The 25,227-nt window shown below is 35.2% G+C and overlaps 1 protein-coding gene across 2 annotated transcripts in view; it reads right to left on the reverse strand.

Moving 5' to 3' along the window:
* The window catches only part of MED14 (mediator complex subunit 14), a 59,945-nt gene that overhangs the window by 21,969 nt on the left and 12,749 nt on the right, over positions 1-25,227 (reverse strand). For both annotated transcript variants that reach the window (XM_063305253.1, XM_063305252.1), the window contains exons 3-16: positions 24,226-24,331; positions 18,613-18,786; positions 17,699-17,828; positions 16,718-16,846; positions 16,329-16,436; positions 15,276-15,408; positions 13,126-13,276; positions 12,469-12,580; positions 10,641-10,766; positions 6,077-6,155; positions 4,089-4,248; positions 2,214-2,408; positions 1,423-1,557; positions 403-479 (exon numbers count right to left, since the gene is read on the reverse strand). In XM_063305253.1, coding sequence (XP_063161323.1) covers positions 403-479; positions 1,423-1,557; positions 2,214-2,408; positions 4,089-4,248; positions 6,077-6,155; positions 10,641-10,766; positions 12,469-12,580; positions 13,126-13,276; positions 15,276-15,408; positions 16,329-16,436; positions 16,718-16,846; positions 17,699-17,828; positions 18,613-18,786; positions 24,226-24,331 — 1,815 coding nt within the window. The remainder of the gene's footprint in view (positions 1-402; positions 480-1,422; positions 1,558-2,213; positions 2,409-4,088; positions 4,249-6,076; positions 6,156-10,640; positions 10,767-12,468; positions 12,581-13,125; positions 13,277-15,275; positions 15,409-16,328; positions 16,437-16,717; positions 16,847-17,698; positions 17,829-18,612; positions 18,787-24,225; positions 24,332-25,227) is intronic.

Below are 25,227 nucleotides of genomic sequence, written 5' to 3' on the forward strand. Positions count from 1 at the left end.
AGCGCAAGTTGTTTTTTAATGTTTACAATATACAGAAGAAGAATTTTACACAGAAGTGGCAGCCCACTAAACAAAGTTAGATTCTGGGAACATTTTGAAAAGCTTCAGATCAGCTTTCCTGTATAGTGTTTATGTAAAGATGAAATTCAGTCAAAATGGCCAGCTAAAATCTCAAAGCCACCAGTCTTAATGATACCTTGCATAAATGTCAAGTTTGTACAATATTCTTATTCTTAAATAGTTTCAAAGAGATTCTCACTGTACAATTATTGTAAGAATAAATTAAAAATATAACTACTAATACTTAAAGAAGCAAACATTTGTTCAAAATATTACATCATTTCCTTTTGATCCTTATAGAATATTCTAAACGTTAATGGAAGAGTAACATTTTCTTTTTACTTTAATAAACGAATAGCATGGCTGAAGCCATCTCCTTCAACTTGGACACCCTGATGTGGGATCTCCATACTGGATAACTGAAATTAAATTAAAAAAAAAACTTAATAGTTTTATATTTTCATAGCAAATGAAAATTCAAGCTGCACAGTATCACTTGGCACACTGCATATGAATCTTCCAACTGGTTAATAGTAACTCCTGGAAGAAATAAAATCCAATCAGGAAAAGGACCATCTCTTTACACAAAAATGTGTGAAGCAATTGTTTCTGCTAGAGTGCATTAATCAACCACCTACCAAAAACCTTTTCGGTCTTTTATGACCTAAAAGAGCAAGGCACATATGGGACAATGTTAAACTTCTGTATTTAATTCTCTATAGGATAAAACAGTTACCTAACATTTAACATCTAAAATATTTATAATATGATACAATATTGTATCAAAGAAGGCTACTCAGATGGGCACCTAAACAAAAGATTGTTGAAAAGGAACAGGGGTTACTGAATTGTTTTGGGTATATACAGTATGTGTGGAGTGAGAAACCAACAAGATAAAGATTGGGTTTAAAAAATGGGTCTAGATCAGGCTGGGGACTATGAAGAAATCACCCCACCCAATTCTCCAAAAGCCTCCTTATGGGAGAGGTAGATGGGCAGCACCTTGTGACTCCTCCATTCTAAGGCCCCAAACTCCCAATCATATGACCCAGGGCAAGCTTTCCTGTATACATACACACACACACACAGATGCAGCAAAAAGTGAGAGCAGAAATACAATATATACAGATGCAACACATTACTTTATTACACAGAAGTAATAAAACTGGATTACATTTGGGTACTCCTTAGACCAGTGTTTCTCAGCCCTGGCAGCCTGAAGACGTGTGCACTTCAACTCCCAGAATTCCCCAGCCAGCAATTCTGGAAATTGAAGTCCACACATTTTCAAGCTGCCAAGGTTGAAAAACACTGCCTTAGACAATCCTTATTCCAACTCAGCAAACACAATTTGTTACCTACCTCTATGCGAAGTCCTATAAATGGCATATTTGTATCACACATTGCTACAACATGAGCTAAAACTTTATTGAATGCACACATTTCTCCAGACTGTTTTTGTTTTTTGGGTTCTGTGAGACAGATATCACCAGACAGCTACAAAAGAACAGAAAAATCTCAAGAAAGATGCATGTTCTTTCAATCACAAAGCTGGAACAAAATCTAAATCACAAGCAATAGAGATCATAGTAGGAAATTCACCTGTTTCATATAAGCTATTCAGTAATTCATGTCCACTGATATTTAGGCTATACTTCTGTACATGCAGCTACTTGGAAACAAATTCTATTAAACATTAATTCCTACATTAATGTCCATACAACTGTGCTCATTTTGAGCTGACTGTATTAAAAAAATCATTACGAGTAAGCGTGCAGCACTTTGTAGATAAACTATTCTAATCAACTGCAAGCTTTCTGTAGATGCAAATGGTGCTAGAAATTAACATGAAAGTACACTTTTATAAAGAAAGTATTAAATTGTGTTTAAAAGGTACAAATGGCAAATTCTAGAAATACAGCCCCCTTTCTTATCACAGGAGAGAATACCTTTGAGATGTCATCTCAAACACATTTTATATCCCTTTTTCCTTAGAACAAAAGAAATACAGTTTAACAGATTTATTCTTTGCCATCATAAGTTACCCTTTTATCCGATTAAGCAAAATGTTTCAGTATTCAGCCTATCTTCATCTAAGAGAAATAAATTATCTTATCCATGAAACAAGTCAGTGCTGGTTATCAAACCCGTACCTTGCGTTTTGTGCCACTTTTTGCTTGTTTGCCACTTTTTGTGTCCAAAACTAGTTCTTCAATATTTGGCTTAAATTGTTGGAGCAAAACTGCAGTAGCAGGGTTGTCGTCTCCTTCAGCACAGCTCACAGAAAGGAAGTAGTATTTGTATTCTAGTTGTGTGGGATTACTGGGAACATCAAACATTTCCACTACCTAGGATGTTGAAAAGTCATACTAAGCTTGAAAATATACTCAGATTAATATATGAACTCTCGTGCTGCCATGGCAGTGAGTATCATAATGAGTGCAAATCCAGAAGAAATCCAGATGTTCTAAGCCAACTTCAGTGAAATCTAGATTTAATTTACTCAAGCAGATCATACAGAAATCAGTGAGATTTAAGTTAGGCAAGACTAACGTGAGTTTCATTGATATCAACCTGTCCAAGTAAAACTAAGTTTAAATTTCATTATTTGGGTACCATTATGACAAATACAGCAGAGTACATACCACATCTAGTGATATGTTTGCAATGTAGCCAGCAACTATTTTTGAATTCTTTTTAAGTAACTGAAGAAAAAGCGAGTCAATCACTGAAGCATGAAGCAGATTATATTTAAAAAATGCATGGGCTTAAGACAGCAGTCAAGAAATATTCTATTCCAATTTTGCATACTAATATACTTTTGAAACTGATGTGAGTATATAAATTGAATAAACAAATAAATAAATTCTAAAATGTAAGGTTTGCTGCTAATAAAAAAAGTTACAAATTTAAAACCCTACAATAATGCACATATTGATAAAATGTGATACAAAAAAAACCTCCCTGAGGCTTAGTCAATGAAGACTTCATTCACTGAGCATCTCATCTGTTTGGCCAGTTGATAACCTTGAAGCAAGTTCAACCTCTATAAAATCCTGTTCCCTAATGATGCTATTAAGTGTAATCAAAGTATTGTAAGAAACATGAAAATCCTTTTATTGAAATAACTTTTCAAGTAATAGAGAGATGGTGTATTCCACAACTGCACAAATTTTCCCTTTTCAGTTTTGGCAGAAGCATCTTTTAAAATATTTGTTCAATATTTAATTTGTATACACTTTTCTACTATATACAAAGACTTATATCAGGTTTCCAGAGAATCTTCCCACCATTCAACAAAGAACACAGACATCTGCTATCTCCTGGCTCTTATAGATTGCTAAGATTTTTTAAAAATGTAACTATCTGGTAGCTTAAAGAGACAGGATAATGAAAAGCTGAAATCATCCTTGTATTTTAAAGTGGCAAGCATGATGAAACCTGGATTTAATTGGGCAGTAGTTGGAGAATTTGGGCTATAAATATCCTGTAAAATCTCATTTCCACCAAAATAACAAAATTAAGAGTTCTTCTGTTGAGATTTGAACTTATATTAACACCTTTGTTATCTGTTCTGATAGCTTAGTATCCTAGATGTAAGAAAGGATTATGATGTTCAGTCTCTCATTTATTACAGAAAGTATAACCATGAGCAATTAACATTTTATTTAAACACTCATGAACAGAGAGCATAGGATATAAGTAGGTTCTGTCAGAGATATACCAGCAAAACATCTTCTCAGGGCCTTATTACAGAATGACTGTTTCACTTGCACAAAGGATACCATACTGTTGCTTTTCTTTTGCTTTATATTTACTGGTTACATCCTTTTCCTTTCCTTTTTACCATCTCCATTTGTGCAATCTCTCTCTCTTCTCTTACTCTAAATTCTCTTAGTTTTCCAGCTGCCTTCCTTCTAAGAAAGTGGCCAGTTAATTTTCTGTCTGCATTTTAATGGAACAACAAAATACTATTTCATTACAGTAAGTACAGTACACATTCTTATGAGGAGATCCCATTTACTTACAATGTAATACTGTGGAAGTCGGGTAAGCTTGATAAAGAGTTTGTGATTGGAAAGATTTCCCACAGGATGCGTAGCGTGATTAACTAGCTGCAATGTTTCACTGCTTACTGTAGGCAAGTGTTTTATTGATTGTTTGCAACGCTGCTGCCCAAGCCAAAACCTGAATTGAACACAAACAAACAGGACATGCAAGAACAATGGTACTTATTACATCAAGGCTCATTTACTATGTAGTCCTGGTTTCAGAATATATTAGGGTTTTTTTAATTTCTTCACAATTATGCAGAAGAGAACTTCCAGCTAAAAAGCAAAATTCTCAAAAGCTACTATAAAAATTATTGTCTTTAAGTACACATCCAAGATGATGATGATGATATTTTTATCCCATCTTTTTTATATATAACTCAAGGCAGCAAACATACCTAATACTCCTGCCTCCTCCTATTTTCCCCACAACAACCACCCCATGAGGTAGGTTGGGCTGAGAGATGGTGACTGGCCCAAAGTCACCCAAGCGGCTTTCATATTGTCTTTGCCCATACAGTTTGACATTAAAGAAAAATGTGGAAGACAATCAAATGAACTTTATTAATCTAACAAATTCCCATAAAACTACTGACTCTGATTTAAGTCATAATGAAATATATAACCTAGTTATTAACAGTGCAAATAAACTGGTAAAATTATTAATTTTCATGAACAGATTTCTTAAAAATTTAACAGCAAATTAAACATTCGACTGTAAAGAAAACGTTACTGGGAGAAAATGCTTAACTACGTAAACAAAATAAGGACATTTTAACAATTTCTTTTACTTTCAAGGGCATATTGTTTGTTGCAAACAAAACTGCAAAAATAGAAAATGTTTAAAATACCCTTTTAAAATTCCAGTTTAGAATCTCCATATTGCAAATGAACTTGCTGATATAAATAATATTTAAGAATCCAAAGAACTGACTCAAAAGAATACAAAAAACTGTTCCTCAACAAGATCAAAAGCATACTTAATCACACTTACAAAAGTATGCTGTTTGCCAAAATCAGCCATGACAATAGGAATCCTGGCCTGTTATTCCCCAACAACTGTTATTTGCGAGGAAAATTAGCTAGAGATGGCCTTTAATCAATCTGACTAGCAAACTCTTAATAATTGCTGATATAACTAGTCTTTTAATCTTTAACCATCCACCTAAATCAGAGGCCATCACAAAATCCTGTGATAATGATTTCCGTAATGATAAATATTTCCAGCTTTCCAGAATTTCCCTACTGTGAAGGGATGATTCCAGAATCTAGTATAAGAGAGGAGAAAAAAATTCACAATCCCAGATTTCTTTTCCTGGTCAGCTCCTCTCACCTCAGATACTCTCACACTATACATGCACACTGAATGACTGGCCATTTTGTTGTTCATTCTGCAAATTTGGAGGTAACTTATTTACTTCTAAGCCATTCATATATGATTTAGTATTGGCTCAATACAGATGCTGGACAAACCATACTTTTTATAATCTTCCACCGTGAGATCAGTCTATTCTCTGCTTTTGATTTCTTAACCAATTTTGATCCATAAGAGGAATATCCTCTTATCCTAAGACTAGCAGCTTGAAACTAGCGAATGAATGTACACTTGGTAAATACTCCACTCAAGAGCTTTGCGTTTCAGATACACATGTATGACAATGTAAGTGGTCACAATAGTGTTCAGGAATCAAAAAGGCTTTAGCCACAATTCATGTTGACCAATCAAGATTATATGAAACAATTAGGAAAAGTAACTTTTCTAGATCTTTGCTAGTAAAAATCTATGCTGTACAAATAACATGCTAGGGGGTATAGATCTGAGCCTTTCAAATAAACAACAGTAAAGTTCCCTGTTGCACTTACTAAAACGGAGCTAAAGTAGAAATCATAGAAAAATATTCTAAAAGTAAAATTGTTTTTACAATGATGGAGAATTGAATTTCCTGACACTGCTTTTTACTAACTTGAGTTGCTGAAGCCAGGGAATGATACGCTTCATATCATCATTGATGGCCTTCTCTACGTCATCCAGGGTCTGCTGATCTACAAAGAAAAGGTACTAGTTATCACCTAAATTAAAATTATTTACATTTATTTGAATAAAATACAGAATTTTAAGTCAGAATAGATTTCTGTCTTGATGCTGTTATTTTAAACAATCTAAAAATCAATCTCCATGCAGAAGAGATTCCAGAGCAATACATTCAATATTATAAAAAGACAAATATTTTTAATAACATTACAAAAGAAGTAGTATAAAAACTATTCAAATCAGTGAAAAAAGCCTGGACAAGAAGGAGTGTTTTGATTCAGAATGAAATTGTATCACTTTGGGACAATATTATTTTTTTCTTTTAATACATAACAATACATTTTGATTGGCAAAATGATCAGTTTAGCATTACAACTTTCTAGTCTCATTACTAGAGACTAGATACCATAGTTTCCACATATCCTGTGAATTGACAGAAGACTTATTATCATTCACTTAAAAAATATAATCTCTCCTGATCCTGCTGCATGAAGGTTTGCTATCCTGTTTCTTCAACCCTGGAATTTTATCCGATACTTATATTTCCAATGATGAGCAATTACAAATCTAGCTACCAAAAGTAGTATGTTCTTATTATTTATTATTTATTTAACTATTTTATAGTTCTAATTTTGGTGAAAAACTCTTAGTTTAATTATAGCATTCAGTTCATACTCTTTTCCCCCAAAAATCTGATACTTTTCACATATCTACCAAAGATGAAAGAAGGTTCCCTTCTATTTACAACCCCTCCAATATTTTGCTGGATAATTATGGGATATTTGTGCTATTTCTATGGTAATTTTATCTTTAGTAGCAGTTTCTACTATCTTCCCCATAACAGATGTTAAGTTGACAGGCCTAAAATTCTTGGATCTTCTGGTAAACTCTTCTTAAAAATTGGAGTTGGCCACCTTTAAATGCCATCGGTGAAAAATCTTGAAATATAACTCCTGGGTAGAAGCTGATAGAAATCCCCCATCCCATAATGCTTCCTCATTTAGTGACCATAATTGGGACCGCAATTTGGTTGTTAAGCGAAGTGGTCACTAAGTGAAACTGTGACTGTCCTTATGATCTTACTTCAGTTTTCCTTTGCTTTACAGATCTGCGAACGTTATCAATGTGAGGATTGGTCATGAAGTTACTTTTTCATCACCACTGTAACTGTGAACAGCTGCTAAATGAGGCAGTCACTAAATGAGGACTATCTGTATTTTCATCTAGTTGTTTCCCAAAGTTTCTTTTAATCCCATTATATCTATTTCCATAACAACATATACATTTTTGAGATCATGCCTTCATTTTACTTTCCTCAGTTAGACCTTCTTGAACAAAAAGAAGTATTCATTCAAATATTTTATACTTTCAATTTCTCTCTGCTATTCTTATTGATCTTCCAAAGTGAATAGGATGGTGTGTACTAACTCTACAACCTTATGCATAGAACTCACCCATCTTCTCTTTTTCTGATATTGTTTCAATACTATTTCTATTGATTATTGGGAGGGTTGAAATGAAACAAAAAAATTCAATTATCTTTTGCCATTTTGTGAAAACTTTATCAAGACTTTCTATTGGGAGAACTTGAAATAAAAAGTTTAATTTAGACAGAGCCTTCATTTTAGCCCAGGATGATAAAAAAAGTTGTGGTTCCAGGGTTTCATATCCTGGTTTACCTTTTTTCATATTGGAGCATAGTTATTATTAAGTAATTTTTAAAAGATTTTTTGTCATGTTTATACCTTAATTTAAAAGACATGTTTGGATGTTATTTTTAAGATATTGGATAGGGGTTTTTGTATCTTTGGAGGAGTATGAAATGTACAGCAATTGAGATTTGTTGAAATTAATGATTAAACCTGAATTCTGCAAAATCTTTCAACTCTTTTGAAACATGAGGTGAACATACTGTGTTTGAGAGAGTTAATATCATATCATGTGTGAATAAATTTAGTAATTTTTCCTCCTTATATTTATCCCTGTGATTTTATTATCTATCTGTAAAGCTACTGCTGTAACTAAATTGAATCATTATAGTATATTTGTGACAATACTAAAAGATTGGGAAATGCCATATAGAAAAGCCTTTCTTTGGTAAATTAATAAATTTTCCCCACTGATGGTATATGAAGAAAGTTCTCTTCTGAAGATTTAAAGAATAAACAGGGTAATGCAAGAAGCAGCACTCCTTCAAAAGTATTTAGGATGTTAAAAGTAGGAACCAACACCTTGCACTGGGCTTGGGAGTAAAGAGAAGTCAATATAATTCTTTAAGGTCTACAGCAGCCTTGTTTTATCTAGGCAAAATGATCATGAATTGAAGCATCTGAATTAACAGCATCCTCTGGAATCCAATCTGAAAGTTACTAGAGAGTGGGTCACTATGACAAAGACCCTGTCACAGGAAGCAAACTTTTGCTATAGAAAACAGTGACGGCTATTCTTCTATGAACTGCATTGGGATGTACAGCCTTAGGACTACATGCAGCTCCTTAAAGCCCCCCACGCCACCCAAGGATTGCCACTAAATTGTACTTGTATGTTATAGGAGGACAAATTAATGTTAGCTTTATGGGAGTAAAAATATAAATTATATTCTATTTTTATTAGAATTCAGTTAAAACAAAGTATGATTCAGTTTTATTTGTGTTATTTTCAGGGAGTGTTGCTCCTGGAATACCACACAAAGATTGTGTATGGCTCTTAGCCAAAAACTTGGCATTCATCTGTTTTATTTGAAGTAAATATCGTCAACAGGTTGGAACTAGACATTATTATACTTCAAATAGACCCACGGAAATTAATTAGATCTAATATAATTCTCATTAATTTCAGAAGAACAACTGTAAGCATGACTGATTCTGGATCTAATCCAATCCAATGGACTCTATCCAATATTCAGTATCTCTGACCTTCCTCTTTTTCCATTCTGCTTTGTGGGATCCCCAAATGTGCACCAACTATACAATCTACCAACAGATTTTAAGACGCTCCATGGGAAAAAAGAATTATTTTGCTAAGAACTCATATTCCAGTATTTCAAAATTTTAATAACTGCAAAGCCTTCCCATGGAATGCTGTACAGAACACAGTTCCCTGCTTTTCAACCTTCAATCTTTCTTCTTCAGTAATTAAAAAAACTGGATTTAAGATCCTAGTTTGTTACTATAGTTTAATTTGTCTAAACTACCACTTCGCTAATGAAGAAATTCTGTAAAAGGGGGCATGCAAGAACAAAGGCTCTGTTTGGTTCGGATGCTTTACCAACCACTGAAACTCCAGAATCTTTGAAGGCTTTTTATAGAGGCTAAACTAACAATCTGGTAACATCAAAAAATTTTAAAATTTACTAAAATAGATTTGGAAAATATACAAATTTGTAATAGAGAATTCAAGTATCCTATATTACAAAATGGCAAATAATATCCCTCAAATATAGAATCTGTCTGTTTACAAAGAACTCTGGATATATTGTGTTTAGAATATTGCAAAAAAGGTGATTATGCAATCCTGGAAGTTTGTGTGCATGCCAAACTCTAAAAGTTGGGTTGTTGAGAGCTGACATATTTCATTTTTTGAATGAGCTTTTTTGGACAGATAGGAAAGACCAAGCAATATAATTCGAATAATCAATGGTTCAGTTTCTTGTTTAAAAACCTGAGTTGTAGTAATCTGCATAAAGATTTCATGTTAGTTGCTAGTTGCTATTATTTAGATTTTTACAGATAAGCTTGCTTGAATTGTTTAAATTGTATTCATAAAATTTGTATTTTTTATTCTGCAGTATAGCTTTTAAGAAAATTATTATGAGCAAAAGCCTTATATAAAGCTCAATGTATTATGCCAAACTATGATCATAACCAAACCATTTAATTTGTAAAATGTATTAAACAAAATTTCTCCATTCTTTTTGGCATCAATAATCATTATTTTCTCTGGCAAATAATTTTTCCATTTACACTGCATTGTGCTTGTGAGTTACTACATGCTAAGTGACCAAATGATCTAGATATCTATATTTGACATCACCACGCCTTTTAATAGCCCCCTCCCTCCTGGACTTCAGAAAACAGTTGAAGACCTGGTTTTGTCACCATGCTTGGAGTGGGGAGAGGAAGAGCCATTCTTGGGGCTGGTTGGTTCCCTACGCCTGCCGGGACCGGTCTTATCCCCTTACGGGTTGAATTAGATCTGCCGTTACTTGGATTTCATTATATTTTATGTTTATTGATTATTGCTATTATTTATGATTTTATTGAATTTTAAATTGGTTTTATTGTGAACCACCCAGGGTCCCCCATGTGGGGGAGATGGGCGGTGATAAAAAATATGATAAATAAACAAACAAACAAACAATACACTAGCTAGTACTGTGATAAAAACCTTTACTTTTAGTTTCCAGGCCAAAGAAAAACAGCTGAATTCTGGAAGTTGTAATGTAATAATCAGAAGTGAGTCTTAAATGAGGACAAAGCTAACTCTTATTTACTTACCAATTCCATAAAGCATTAACTGAAACATCCCAGAATGAAGGTCTACAAATATGTGTAGGCATTCAGATCGCCCGCAAGGCTCCAGAATAGGGATAACAAGTGTGGGGAGAGCTGTTTCAATAAAAGCTAAAGAATTGAGAATTCATAAGATGAGATGGAATTTTAACTAAGGAAATGTTTCAAAGGTAAATTAAACTTTGGACCTCTGCAAGCTTCAAACATAGCCAAAATCCTTTTTCAATAAAACTGTTTTAGTAAAAGTACATTCAGTTTAATGACCATCAATAAAATTATATTTTCAAGGAATGCCGTTTTGCTACCAACACCCTCTTTACTGTTTCTTTTTACATATAAGAATTGAATGACTAGTAATGCCTCCACCTCCATAACTTTAGTCTATATACGGATATTTTAATAAACAAAATAGGAAAGTAATCCTACATCTTTACATTTTTCGCCCAGCAAATCACTTCAACACAATCATCACCATAAGCATAATGCATAACCTGCATTTCACAATGAATTTCAACTGCAGCAACTCCTTTGGCAGTCAAAAATTCAATCTGTTGCACTGCTTAAAGTGCACTGACAAGTTCTCATTGCAGGCTTCCATTTCACAAACAATAGCAACAAACCTTTTTTCACAGCAAATTCCTGCCAATTGAAGTGAAATTACAGATAGTAAAGAATTCATCAGCTCTTCCAGTGCATCAATACTGCCATCTGTTGGTTACCTATAATATTGGAGGCATTACTTTTCATTCAGTCCTTGTGGAATATTTTGGTTCATTAACTTATATGTATACTAATGATTAAAACAGCTAAATACTAAAGAACCATCAATATCTATTAGTGACCCCAACCATCTACATAGAGACCTAGGTGCTGAAGGGAGTACAGAAATAGCAGCTTGCTATATGAATTAAGCATAAACACTGACTCCAGCAATTGATTTTTATCAAAACTCTTCATTTTTATTAAGAAGAGAAATCACTGCATGTTTTATAATCATAAGGTAATCTATAAACCTAATTCTCTTGTCCTCTATAACCTACTCCAAAACACCTCCACAAAAGGTTAGCAGACCTGTCAAAATGGAATGGACTTGGATCTATGAGACTGACAGATCACCCAAAATTAGGTTTAGGCAAGTTCTAGCACAACAATTTAATGTATGTCCCTCTTGAATAAGCACATTAAAATAAATTAAGCATTTTTTTAAAAAATTAAAACCCTGAAAATTTATAGCTGACAAGTTTGAAAGGTAATCAAAGCCAATTCAAAAGGATATAAGAAATAATCTCTAGTGTGAGAATACTAAATAATATTCAGATCATGTCACTTTCTTCATAAAAGAAATGCTGACAATTTGTTAAAATGTTAAAATTCCAATTGTTAAAATATTTTATCACTTCTCTATAACATATTCAAGGCAATGATTGCCAAGAAAGCTCTCAGTTCAGTGAATTAAGACTATTATGGTTGGTCGCACAGTCAGCCAGATGTTTAGATTGGATTTGGCATTTTTGTCCATCTATTGTGTCCTTCCCAAGGACCTGGGATAGGCAGATGTTGTTGTTTGATGGTCTTAAATGTATCATTGCAGGATGTAAGCTGTTCCAAGTAAAGCTGCCTTTTGCAATTGACTGATGGTGATTTTGTTAACGCCGATGGTGTTCAATAATAATAATAATAATTATTATTATTATTACTATTATTATTATTCTATGAGGCAGAGACAAATTGGCAGAGTAATTAATTTATTTCAGAATCAAGCCTTCTATTTTGAAGTAAGATAAAAAAAGATTATATAGATACTGCCACATACAATTTTCACTGGTGTTGTAGCTCTTAAGAATGGCCTTCAGTTCCTGGAGTTTCTGATGTGCTCTTGCATGGACACTGTCTATTAGAAGCTTCTCTACTGACAAATGGTCTATCTACAAAAATCAAAGTAAAAGCAGTTATTAAAAAACAGGACTTTTTGAAGAGTTTGCAGTCGTAAGGGGACATTTGTACAGTAGCTCAAGCACCTTTATTATGGTTTAGTTTCATCTAAACTAAGTAGTAGGTCCATGGTAAGTATCCTCTAAAAGCTTAAATCAAGCGAGTTGTTTTTTTCAATGAGAAATATTGCTACAATGCAGGTAATGGAGCAAGATTATCTGTCCATCCCAGAACTCTTTTTATATTTTATATAAATATAAATATTTTTATATTTCATACTGATAATGAATTTTGCAATATATAAGTCTTTCCAGCCTTGGTAAACAATTTTGCAAAACAATTTAACATTTCTAAACTGCCACTGTTTTAAAAGTCTTTTTTTTTATTCAAATGTAGTATCTTTTCTATCATCTTGCTTTTTTTGCATTTCAATATTTGCTTTTTCCTATTTTCTTTATATCCCAGTATTTTAACAATAAATATATGGATTAAAAAAGAGTCTTTTTAAATTGAGACAACTTAAATTGCTGAACTTTACCTTCATAGCTCTCTCAATTAGTTTGGAATCACATGTTGGAAGGGGAGGTTCATGAGAAATTTGCAAAGGCTTTGATACATCATTCTCATCAATCTTAATGGTGACTTTATGAAGAGATGCAGTTCCTGTTTTTCTCCCAACAATTTGTTGGCTTAATAAAGAAATATTGTGTTAAATAAAAATCCAATTTTGTAGAACATTCAAATAAATTGGTAAAACATTACTGTTAAAACAAGAATGTAACTGTTTTCCCTATAAAGTTCGAGACACATTTTCAAACTTCTGTAACAGGTACACAATCATAATCTTAAGAATTCTTTAATTTGTTGTTTCAAATTCTTGACAATTATGCTTAATATATCACTCTCAGCTCTGCTGATCACTTTTGCTTACTGCTTTCTTCTAACAGACCTGCTACAACAATGTAACAACTTCACAATGAAAATGTCCCTAAGGCACATTTAATCACCTCAGGGATGAAAACCACAAAAGCACTGGTTAAAAGAGTGGCCTGGTAGAAGTAAGTTTTAAAACTGGTTTGAAGGCCTGTATTATTGGTGCCATGTGTTATTTACTATCATGTGAGGAACTATGAGTAGTTCATTTGGGAGAGAACTCTAGAACCATAATAGTATTACCCAGAAAGTTTGTGGCCTATATCTAAAATTCTCATTTATCCCTACTGCCAAGTGAACAAGCAGCCTGAACTCTAAGCCTAATCTCAAATCATGAGCCAGGTTACATTGGTTAAAATGGTATATTAGATGTTCTTTGAGCCCTAAAGTAACAAGACAAAGTTAATACCAGTACTTTACATTTAACACAGAACACTAGGAACAAATATAATGGACGCAAAACTGTTAATGTCTTCTTTAAATTAGGTTTCAGATATTGTGTGCTGCCCTGAAAATATCATATAAAGGAGTATTCATACATGTCTAAAGAAGACAGGATGTTGCTTCTACTTCTCATTATATCTGAGATCATACTATTAAATGTTCCCTTTTATATATTTCAGTAGCTGTTGTATAGCATACTAGAATAGTGATCCTCTCTAACTTCTTACCAACCATTAAACAAATTCACAGAAGCAGCAACTGCATTTCCATTACACGTTGGTACAGGCAGTTGCAACCTCTCACTGTGATCTACACTGAGAGTGAGTGTGTGTGTGTGTGTGTGTGTTTCATCCAGTGATAATCCTCAATGACAAGATATTTGAGTCTTAAAATTGTACAATTTCTGCACCAACTGCAAAGATTAGGAAGATTTTGTAGATTTCAAATCTGCGCCTATTTAATTATATAAGGTGTGCACCTAGCTATTTCCTAGGGCGTGCATTTCCAAGAGCACTAATACTGTGAAAGCTTTGCCTATAGAACAGAACCTGACTAACTATGCTTGCGGGTGTTTTGGAAGTTTTGACTCTAAAATACCCCCAACATAACGTATTACCTTCAAGTCAGAATATTTGCTCTTATTATGTTAACTATTTACCCTCATTTCAGAAATTAATTACATATAACTTATTTAAGAAACAGCGTACCTCTCTTCAAATCCATACAATCCATACTATATACTATATAGCAAATTATACTAGTATAAGAGCTCCTGAGCTTTCATTATTTCAGTTTCCAACAATATAAATATAATATTGTTATATGGAAACCATTTTTTTGTTGTTGTTCAATCATGTCTGGTTCTCGGCGACTGCCTGGACTAGTTCCCGCAGTTTTCTTGGCAAGACTTCAGAAGTGGTTTGCCCTTGCCTGCTTCCCAAGGCTGAGCGCGCGCGACTGGCCCAAGGTCACCCAGCAGGCTTTGTGCCTAAGGTGGGACTGGAACTCAGTCTCCCGGTTTCTAGCCTGAAGCCTTAACCACTACACCAAACTGGCTCTCATGGAACCCATATAAATTGTTTAATAAATAATTCTTATAAATACAATTGTGTCTGGATTTTATTTATTTATTTATCGTACGGCAGCACATCATACATATCACAAATATATTACATTAAAAAAATGGGAATATAAAAAGGTATATAAAAATTTATAACTAAAAACAAACATTAAAATTACAAATATAGTCTTTTGTCATCTTCTGTGTCTGGATTGACCGTATGAACATCTACAGATAGCAATTTCACTTACTTCCAGACAGAGAGAGAGAGGCATTTGCCTGCATGGTATCGTTCCACTTGTACAAGGTCACCCCAGCGTTCTCGGATCAGCATTAAAGTCTGTGAATGTAAAACTTCCAACTGCAGGGACAGGCAGAAGGAATCTAAAGTGTTCTGGTTAAGTAAATAGTTTGAGCTTCTTTAGAAAGAAGAACAATATCAAAGTAAAATGCATAAATAAAATAGATTGCTACCAATTTCAGTAAGAAATTTAGTCTTATATTATTGCTAAAACTTGTTCTCCCTTATAAATCATAATACCAGTCTTGACCAACACAATAGAAAGTTGTTATTAAGAGGAATTTCATGGCATATTTATGGCATATTTATGGCATATATAGAGAAAATATGCTTCACAATACACTGATTTTAAATATTTCAAGAATTCTAAATACAACTAAAATTCTGTGAAGTAAATATCTTTTTCAGATTATCTGAATTTTTGTATTCCTTTGCCCATGTGGGTTTCTCAATATATACAAAGAGTCTAAACAAACGAGTAACAATGAAATTGTGCTTGTTTCATTAATTTCACAGAAATGTATTTTCATTTTACTGAACTGTAATTCTGTGATATGTATGCTGTTTCTCACCAGATCACTTTCATATAAACACATCGCACACTGATTAAAATATCTGAATTCCTCTTTTTTCATAAAATTTTACTAACTGTGCTTAACCAATAAAGCAGGTTTTTCACTAGAATATAATAGACAAATCCCTCCTTTTACAGAACTTGATATAGTGGAATTTAGATGCAATTGATAAAATCTGCCTATATATTAAACACTCCTGGGCATATGTAGCCTCATTCAGTTTACACATATGTAAAATTGCATTCCCATTTTATGGATGCATAAAACAGGCATGTATAAAAGCCCTTTTGGATTGAATGGTCATTCTGTTTTAACGGACACTCTTTTTTCCTTGTTAGAGCATTAAATTATGAGCTTAGAATATATTTTTTCCAGTAAAAATATTCTAGGGTCCATATCAATTCACAGCAAGTTACTTGAAAGGATACGTAGGCAGTTGTACATGTCCTGCAGAGGTTTCTCATCAGCAAACAGCCGGGACTGGACCAACTGATGGATGAAACTGATCTGCATACTATGGACCAAAGCACGGCCATCTACCATTAAAATAAAATAAAAAGATGACCTAACACTACTTAAAATGTTGCTCGAAGTCTTTTATCTTAGAGGAACATAGCAAGATTTCATTACTGGGTGAAAAGTGGCTACCAATGCAGCATACACTCTGAGAGAACCAAGAGTGAAATTTGACAGACAGAAGCATTTAAGATGATTGTGGAATCATCACAATTTACTTTGACTGAAGGGTTAACAAAGTGCACCCTTTTGGGACTAATGTTCAGAAATAAGCTTTCAACCAGATATCTTTTGCCATTACCTCCAGTCTCTTTATCCTCAACAAGAATTTCCAATTTGAGAAGGCGCCATGGAACATCAGGATCATCTCCCATCACAGTTAAGGTAGCCTCAAATTCACCTTCCACACGAAACTTTACACGACCATTAGCTAAAAGCAGAATTCAATAAAATAACAAAACAAGATATAAAGCAGAAAAACAAAAGCAGATTAAAAACCTCAAGAAGAATAATTTTCTCTAAATTGAGAGGGGTCAGCAAAAGAGGCTACTAAAAAGGAAGACTGGAGAGGAGGTATAGATGACTGCAGACATCACTACTGGGTGATGTTGAAGATTAGTCTGAAGAGAATGTAATTCTTTCATAATGCCTAAATAGACCTTCTTTTCCTGTTCCCTTCGCTAACTTCTCCCCTTCCCTTCGCTAACTTCTAATTTTTTCTCCTTTTTCTTTCCTTACCACTGCAGCTACCCCTTCTCTTTAACCCACTTCCATCTTGTTTTGAAATTAAAATGAGAGCTAGCCAAAACACAGGTCTTAACAATTAGAGTGGAACAGTGTTGTTCTCCAAGAAAGAATGTAGTTACTACTGCAGATACAATTAGTAAAATGCATACATATCCACACCCACTACCTGGTCAACTTGGACCAGGGTTGGATCCAGGAGCCTGCATAGACAGTAAACTGGATCTTCAGCTAGATGCATATACTGCTATTTTTCCAAGGCCATAGAGGGCATTAACCCTAACCTATTAATTATATTCAATTTGTCTATGTTTATTTTCATCAGCCTGCAAACAAGCAATTTAGGAACTTCACTCAGACAGAAACAAATTATTTCTTAACATTAAAGTTTGGAGAGAGACAGATACAAAAAAGGTTCCCATATCCCTTATAGTCATGATTCATCCTCTTGAATCTTTGGATCTTTCAGAGATTACTTTTAAGTCATGTATAGAATTTAAGCCCCCTTGGTCACAGATAAAGTAATTCCAATTCTTACCTACTGTAAGATTTGCCAGCTGTGGTGGAAGATCTGTGGTTACTAGTCGGTGGCGGAGAATCTGGTTTAACTGATGCAGGGTTGTTTGTTTCTCAACTTTTGTTATTGGATCAGGAGGAATTATTTTATCCTGTTGTGGATAAGTGAAATTTAACTTATTCTGCATTTCATTAAGAAGCACATATGCTAAAACTGCAAGGACAAACCTTGGCATCCATATTATAGACTCCTATTAGCCATGAGTCTAAGAAATATCTAGGCTTACCTATAGAGTTTACAATAATTTCATGCAATTTGAAATAAAAAGTGAATTTCAGCAAACTATAATCAGAATGGGGCTAAATACAAAAATCAGGATCTACTGAGCCTGAGAGGTCACACAACTGTAAGCCCAACTAAGCTGGCAGAAAGTAGATCACATAATAAAAATTGAATCATTTAATTAGAAAGTAATCAGTCAATATAATTTACAACTAAATAATAATAGAATGATTATTTAATAGAATAATAATAGAACACTCAAAGCAAGAATCTTATTCAAACGCTTTCATAATTTAAAAAAATAAAACTATTTTTTAACTATTCATCAACAATAACCAGAATGTATTCTTAAACCTAGCCTGATACAAAGTTCTGGAGAAATTTACAAACTACTATGTTACCTTTATGTAGGCCTAATAACAATATTATTGTGGTATTTGACAGTGGGTAAATTATCATCTATCCCAACGAAGGATCTTAAGATCAATGAGAAATATTTCGCATAATTTTTTCAATCAGTAAACATTCTAATGACTAAAACCATTTCAACAAAGCTATATTCAGAAATGACACAACGCTGTGAAGAAAACTGCCCTTGAAATAATGTGGGAAGGGCATTTAAGACAGCATTTTAACATTACAGAGTAATTTACCCGTATACATGTTGGCAATCGTGGATATGACCCAGTTGTCAGTACATCAATAGCATATGGGATAGCAAAGTTCGGCAGACGGGCATGAACCAAAGCATCTCGGGCTAGCGATGCTAACCGATCAGCAGTGTCCACAAACAGAATAGCTTGTTGATCTAAAAAGCTTGATATCATCTGTTAAAAAAAATTATACACAGAAATAAATCCTCCTTTAATTATTTACTCTTAAATCATCTCTAAATTTTCCTATGCAACCCAACTACTTATAAGTCTCCTATTCCAAAAGCTAAAAGTTATGGTGAAATAAATACTGTAGTCTATATAAGAAAATATGTTACCATTAATATTAATCTTTAAGACTACATACTGTATTTCTTAACTAAATACACAAACCATATTAAGTAAGTGCAGCAGTTGGGTGTGCAAGAGCATGTATTTGCAAGACAATTTGGGAATTATGGCTATTGAGGAACCATGGAAAAAAGAGAAACAACAACCTATCAAACAAATATCTGTATAGTCATCTGGCAGTATATCTTGTCCAAGCAGCATCACTATAGCTATAGGTTGACTTCTCTAAGAAATCAAGGAAGCAGCGCCACTGAATTATGACAGGTGACAAGCCCACTGCTCAAACTGAGAAGGGTAGGGAACCCCATACTGAGAAAAAACTGACTTCTACCAAAATGGACTGCCAATCCAGGCGAAGAGAATACATGAGAGTTTGCCAATGGGTAGAAAGAAAGAAAAAGCGTGACACCTGAGTGGGAGCTGAAGTTGAGATCAGAAACAAAATCCTAGCTAACCCAATACTATTGTGATATCTTTATTAGACTATATTTTTATTTTGCATTTTTAATTATTACACAGTACCCTAGAAATTATTTAGATAAAGTGCAATTATAGACAAACATACATACAATTTAAGAGTAGATATAAATTATGAGTGATGTCTGCAGAATCTGATTACCAAATAACAAATAAATAAACAAATGACATCACAAAGTTCCAGCCCATATGTGCATGCATGCAAGTCTGTGACAAATATACAGAATGGGAGGAGCTTGCATCATGATATTATTATGCTCATTTCCTGACCTTTGCCAACAAAGGTTTTTCCTAGTTTTTCCTAAAACTAGGAAAAAACCTAAGAGCATATCCTAGAGAGGCACAAGTCACTTGGGAACAATGCATCATATTTTTGAACAAACACTTTTTTTACAGCCAAAGACCAGTAACTTAAAATAACCGATAAGCTCTAAAACATCCAGACAATATAACAGTACATAGCTGAACAAATAGTTACAAAAAAGCAGTGGGAGATTAATTGCTATAAATGCTGGGTGAGATGGATTACCAGTTTTGGAAACCACTCATTATCTATTGTCACACTCTATGCTGTACCAAATTTTGCCACCTTATAGGTAATAGTAAAAACATGAGCAAGAATTCATCATTGGATGGTGGAAAGTTTACTAATAGGGAATAAGACGTTTATTGTTCAAATCACTATCAAACTCATAGTATAGCAGGATATGCCCCCTGTATTTCAACCACCCCTGCAGCACAATTTTAAGTGCATTCCTTATAGGTCATCTTACTAAATCTGCTTTCCAGCAGAAAAGATTGAAGGATATTGGCAAGAAATGCCACTGCAATGATGTAGGCAATACTAGGGTGGCAACATTTGCCTTGCCACAGCCTCAGACTCTAGGAGCTGACAGGAGCTAGATTCAACTCATTTCCCTTGCAACATCTAGGATTTTCTGTTGAAGAAGCATTCTAATTTGGTCATAACCCATGGAAAGCAAAAAGTCTGCAGAAAAGCCAGAGATCTGCAATTAATCAAAATAGTCTAGTTATAGACTGAATGAAATTTATCCAAGATTGTTAGAGAAGCCAAACTTACTTAGGACCCAACTGCAGGAAGGTGACTGACAACGCTTGGGGATCTGAAGCACTGCCCACGGGAATTTGTGTCTGACATTCCCAGGTGGAAGGATACTTTATTTAAATACCTTATTTCTAAATTACTTTAAAAAGAGATAAGAATTTCATGGTTGGAAATAAGTAGGGATGTGTCAGCCTTACTAGGTGGATCAGACAGGAAGCAAGACCAGATTAAGCTAAGATTACATTAACAGAATCTTGCAAGTCTGAAAGTACTTTGAAGGAACATCTGAAGGAAATAGTATTTTCCTACCTATCTGTGCTTCAGCAAAGGATCGTTACCTTGTCGTGGTGCTGGAGCTTGAGCACCTCAATGATGCCATGAGCTAAACCGTGAAGGGACACCCAAGACGGGAAGGTCATGGCAGAGAGGTCAGACTGAATGCGATCCCTGGGGAAGGTAATGGCAACCCACCCCAGTATTCTTGCCGTGAAAACTAAATGGATCAGTACAACCAGAGATATGTCGGTATACCATCGGAAGGTGAGACCCCCAGGTCGGAAGATGGTCAAAATGCTACTGGGGAGGAACAGAGGATGAGCTCAACTAGCCCCAGACGTGATGACGCAGCTAGCTCAAAGCCGAAAGGACGGCTAGCGGCCGACGGTGCTGGTGGTGAACGGCGAATCCGATGTTCTAAGGATAAACACACCATTGGAACCTGGAATGTAAGATCTATGAGCCAGGGCAAATTGGATGTGGTTATTGGTGAGATGTCAAGATTAAAGATAGACATTCTGGGCGTCAGTGAACTGAAATGGACTGGAATGGGCCACTTCACATCAAATGACCACCAGATCTACTACTGTGGACAAGAGGACCACAGAAGAAATGGAGTAGCCTTCATAATTAATAGTAAAGTGGCTAAAGCAGTGCTTGGATACAACCCAAAAAACGACAGAATGATCTCAATTCGAATTCAGGGCAAGCCATCTAACATCACAGTGATCCAAATATACGCCCCAACCACAAATGCTGAAGAAGCTGAAGTAGAGCAGTTCTATGAGGATCTGCAGCACCTACTGGACAACACGCCTAAAAGAGATGTTATTTTCATCACAGGAGACTGGAATGCTCAGGTGGGCAGTCAAATGACACCTCGAATTACAGGTAAGTATGGCCTGGGAGAACAAAATGAAGCAGGACATAGGCTGATAGAATTTTGCCAAGACAATTCACTCTGCATAACAAACACTCTCTTCCAACAACCTAAGAGACGGCTTTATACATGGACTTCACCAGATGGACAACACCGAAATCAAATTGATTACATCCTTTGCAGCCAAAGGTGGCGGACATCTGTACAGTCGGTAAAAACAAGGCCTGGAGCTGACTGTAGTTCAGATCATGAACTTCTTCTTGCACAATTTAGGATCAGACTCAAGAGATTAGGGAAGACCCACAGATCAGCTAGATATGAGTTCACTAATATTCCTAAGGAATATGCAGTGGAGGTGAAGAATAGATTTAAGGGACTGGACTTAGTAGATAGGGTCCCGGAAGAACTCTGGACAGAAGTTGGCAGCATTGTTCAGGAGGCAGCAACAAAATACATCCCAAAGAAAGAGAAAACCAAGAAGGCAAAATGGCTGTCTGCTGAGACACTAGAAGTAGCCCAAGAAAGAAGGAAAGCAAAAGGCAACAGTGATAGGGGGAGATATGCCCAATTAAATGCAAAATTCCAGAGGTTAGCCAGAAGAGATAAGGAATTATTTTTAAACAAGCAATGCGCGGAAGTGGAAGAAGACAATAGAATAGGAAGGACAAGAGACCTCTTCCAGAAAATTAGAAACATTGGAGGTAAATTCCAGGCCAAAATGGGTATGATCAAAAACAAAGATGGCAAGGACCTAACAGAAGAAGAAGAGATCAAGAAAAGGTGGCAAGAATATACAGAAGACCTGTATAGGAAGGATAACAATATCGGGGATAGCTTTGACGGTGTGGTCAGTGAGCTAGAGCCAGACATCCTGAAGAGTGAGGTTGAGTGGGCCTTAAGAAGCATTGCTAATAACAAGGCAACAGGAGACGACGGCATCCCAGCTGAACTGTTGAAAATCTTGCAAGATGATGCTGTCAAGGTAATGCATGCTATATGCCAGCAAATTTGGAAAACACAAGAATGGCCATCAGACTGGAAAAAATCAACTTATATCCCCATACCAAAAAAGGGAAACACTAAAGAATGTTCAAACTATCGAACAGTGGCACTCATTTCACATGCCAGTAAGGTAATGCTCAAGATCCTGCAAGGTAGACTTCAGCAGTTCATGGAGCGAGAATTGCCAGATGTACAAGCTGGGTTTAGAAAAGGCAGAGGAACTAGAGACCAAATTGCCAATATCCGCTGGATAATGGAAAAAGCCAGGGAGTTTCAGAAAAACATCTATTTCTGTTTTATTGACTATTCTAAAGCCTTTGACTGTGTGGACCATAACAAATTGTGGCAAGTTCTTAGTGGTATGGGGATACCAAGTCATCTTGTCTGCCTCCTGAAGAATCTGTATAACGACCAAGTAGCAACAGTAAGAACAGATCACGGAACAACAGACTGGTTTACGATTGGGAAAGGAGTACGGCAGGGCTGTATCCTCTCACCCTACCTATTCAACTTGTATGCAGAACACATCATGCGACAAGCTGGCCTTGAGGAATCCAAGGCTGGAGTTAAAATCTCTGGAAGAAACATTAACAATCTCACATATGCAGATGATACCACTTTGATGGCTGAAAGCGAAGAGGAACTGAGGAGCCTTATGATGAAGGTGAAAGAAGAAAGTGCAAAAGCTGGTTTGCAGCTAAACCTCAAAAAAACCAAGATTATGGCCACCAGCTTGATTGATAACTGGCAAATAGAGGGAGAAAATGTAGAAGCAGTGAAAGACTTTGTATTCCTAGGTGCGAAGATTACTGCAGATGCTGACTGCAGTCAGGAAATCAGAAGACGCTTAATCCTTGGAAGAAGAGCAATGACAAATCTCGATAAAATAGTTAAGAGCAGAGACATCACACTGACAACAAAGGCCCGCATAGTTAAAGCAATGGTGTTCCCCGTAGTAACATATGGCTGCGAGAGCTGGACCATAAGGAAGGCTGAGCGAAGGAAGATAGATGCTTTTGAACTGTGGTGTTGGAGGAAAATTCTGAGAGTGCCTTGGACTGCACGAAGATCAAACCAGTCCATCCTCCAGGAAATAAAGCCAGACTGCTCACTTGAGGGAATGATATTAAAGGCCAAACTGAAGTACTTTGGCCACATAATGAGAAGACAGGACACCCTGGAGAAGATGCTGATGCTCGGGAGAGTGGAGGGCAAAAGGAAGAGGGGCCGACCAAGGGCAAGGTGGATGGATGATATTCTAGAGGTGACGGACTCGTCCCTGAGGGAGCTGGGGGTGTTGACGACCGACAGGAAGCTCTGGCGTGGGCTGGTCCATGAAGTCACGAAGAGTCGGAAGCGACTAAACGAATAAACAACAACACCTATCTGTGACACCAGATAAGATCTTTAAAAAAACAAAAAAGTATTTAATGTCCATGGCATTTTAGCATTTGAAAGGTTGGTAACCAATAAACCACAATTATTTTAGCTGGATGAAACGCAGCAAATATCTTGGTTCCATTTACTTCATTGGGCATTACTCACAGTCACTCAAACTTACCGCACATTTTTCAACCTTCCCAGCATTATTTGCCCATTTCACTAAGGCTAATAATCGGACAAACAGCTGCCGTGTACGACTTGCAAACTGCACTATTTCTATTTTCCTGCAAAAAAAAAAAAATCATTTAGAAACTATGCAGTTCAATTAGTCTGAAAAAAGTAAGATTAAAATCAGTAACAACAGCCTCAGAAAGAGATACTAGAAAATCATTACAACCAGATACATGAATATACATCACTCGACTGGGAATGTATCATCAGTAAATTAAGCTTTTTAAATAGATGCCTTGCTGGATTAATTCAGTTCAAGGAATGGATTGTTAATAAAATGTTGAACCTGTCCAAAAAGAATTTTCTGCTACTATATATAGCTAATAAGATTTCTTTTTGATTTTATCCATTTATGTATCTTCAACTTTGTTGAAAAGTTGGGTTTAACAAACTTTCATAGTATCAGTTTGTCATGTATTCGATAATAAATCAGACCGAGAATTTACTGCCATTAACACCAAAAAGTTAGCTGCAGTATACCAACTATTTGTATTTTAACTTTTAACCTAAATAATTCTCCTATATAAAGCTTCAACTTCCTATATGTATCAAGAAAATAAGCACATCAAATCCATTATCGCTACTGCATTTGCTATGCCTGTTTCTCTGACCAGTTTCCTGTGTACAACTAGTAGTGATGTTTCTCTTTATGCACAAGGTAAAGTCTTTAGGGACTTAAGACAAAGCTTTTTCCATAGTGACACCACATCTCTTGAACTAGTTTCCCAGGAGGACTGCTGTAACGTTTCATTATTAGTAACAAGATAGAAAACAAATATACTTGCTTTTTTATTTTGCCAAGATCTAAACAGTTTAAACTTTAAGCTGCATTCTTCCATTTTCTTGATAATACTGTATAAAGTTTAAGTTTTTTAAGTGAGTGTAAATCCTTATGATCTTGGTTTTAAATAGAAGGAGAAGTAATCTTATAAAATATTCTTCTTATTCA

This window comes from Candoia aspera, chromosome 5 (genome assembly GCF_035149785.1).
Source record: "Candoia aspera isolate rCanAsp1 chromosome 5, rCanAsp1.hap2, whole genome shotgun sequence".
NCBI lineage: Eukaryota > Metazoa > Chordata > Lepidosauria > Squamata > Boidae > Candoia > Candoia aspera.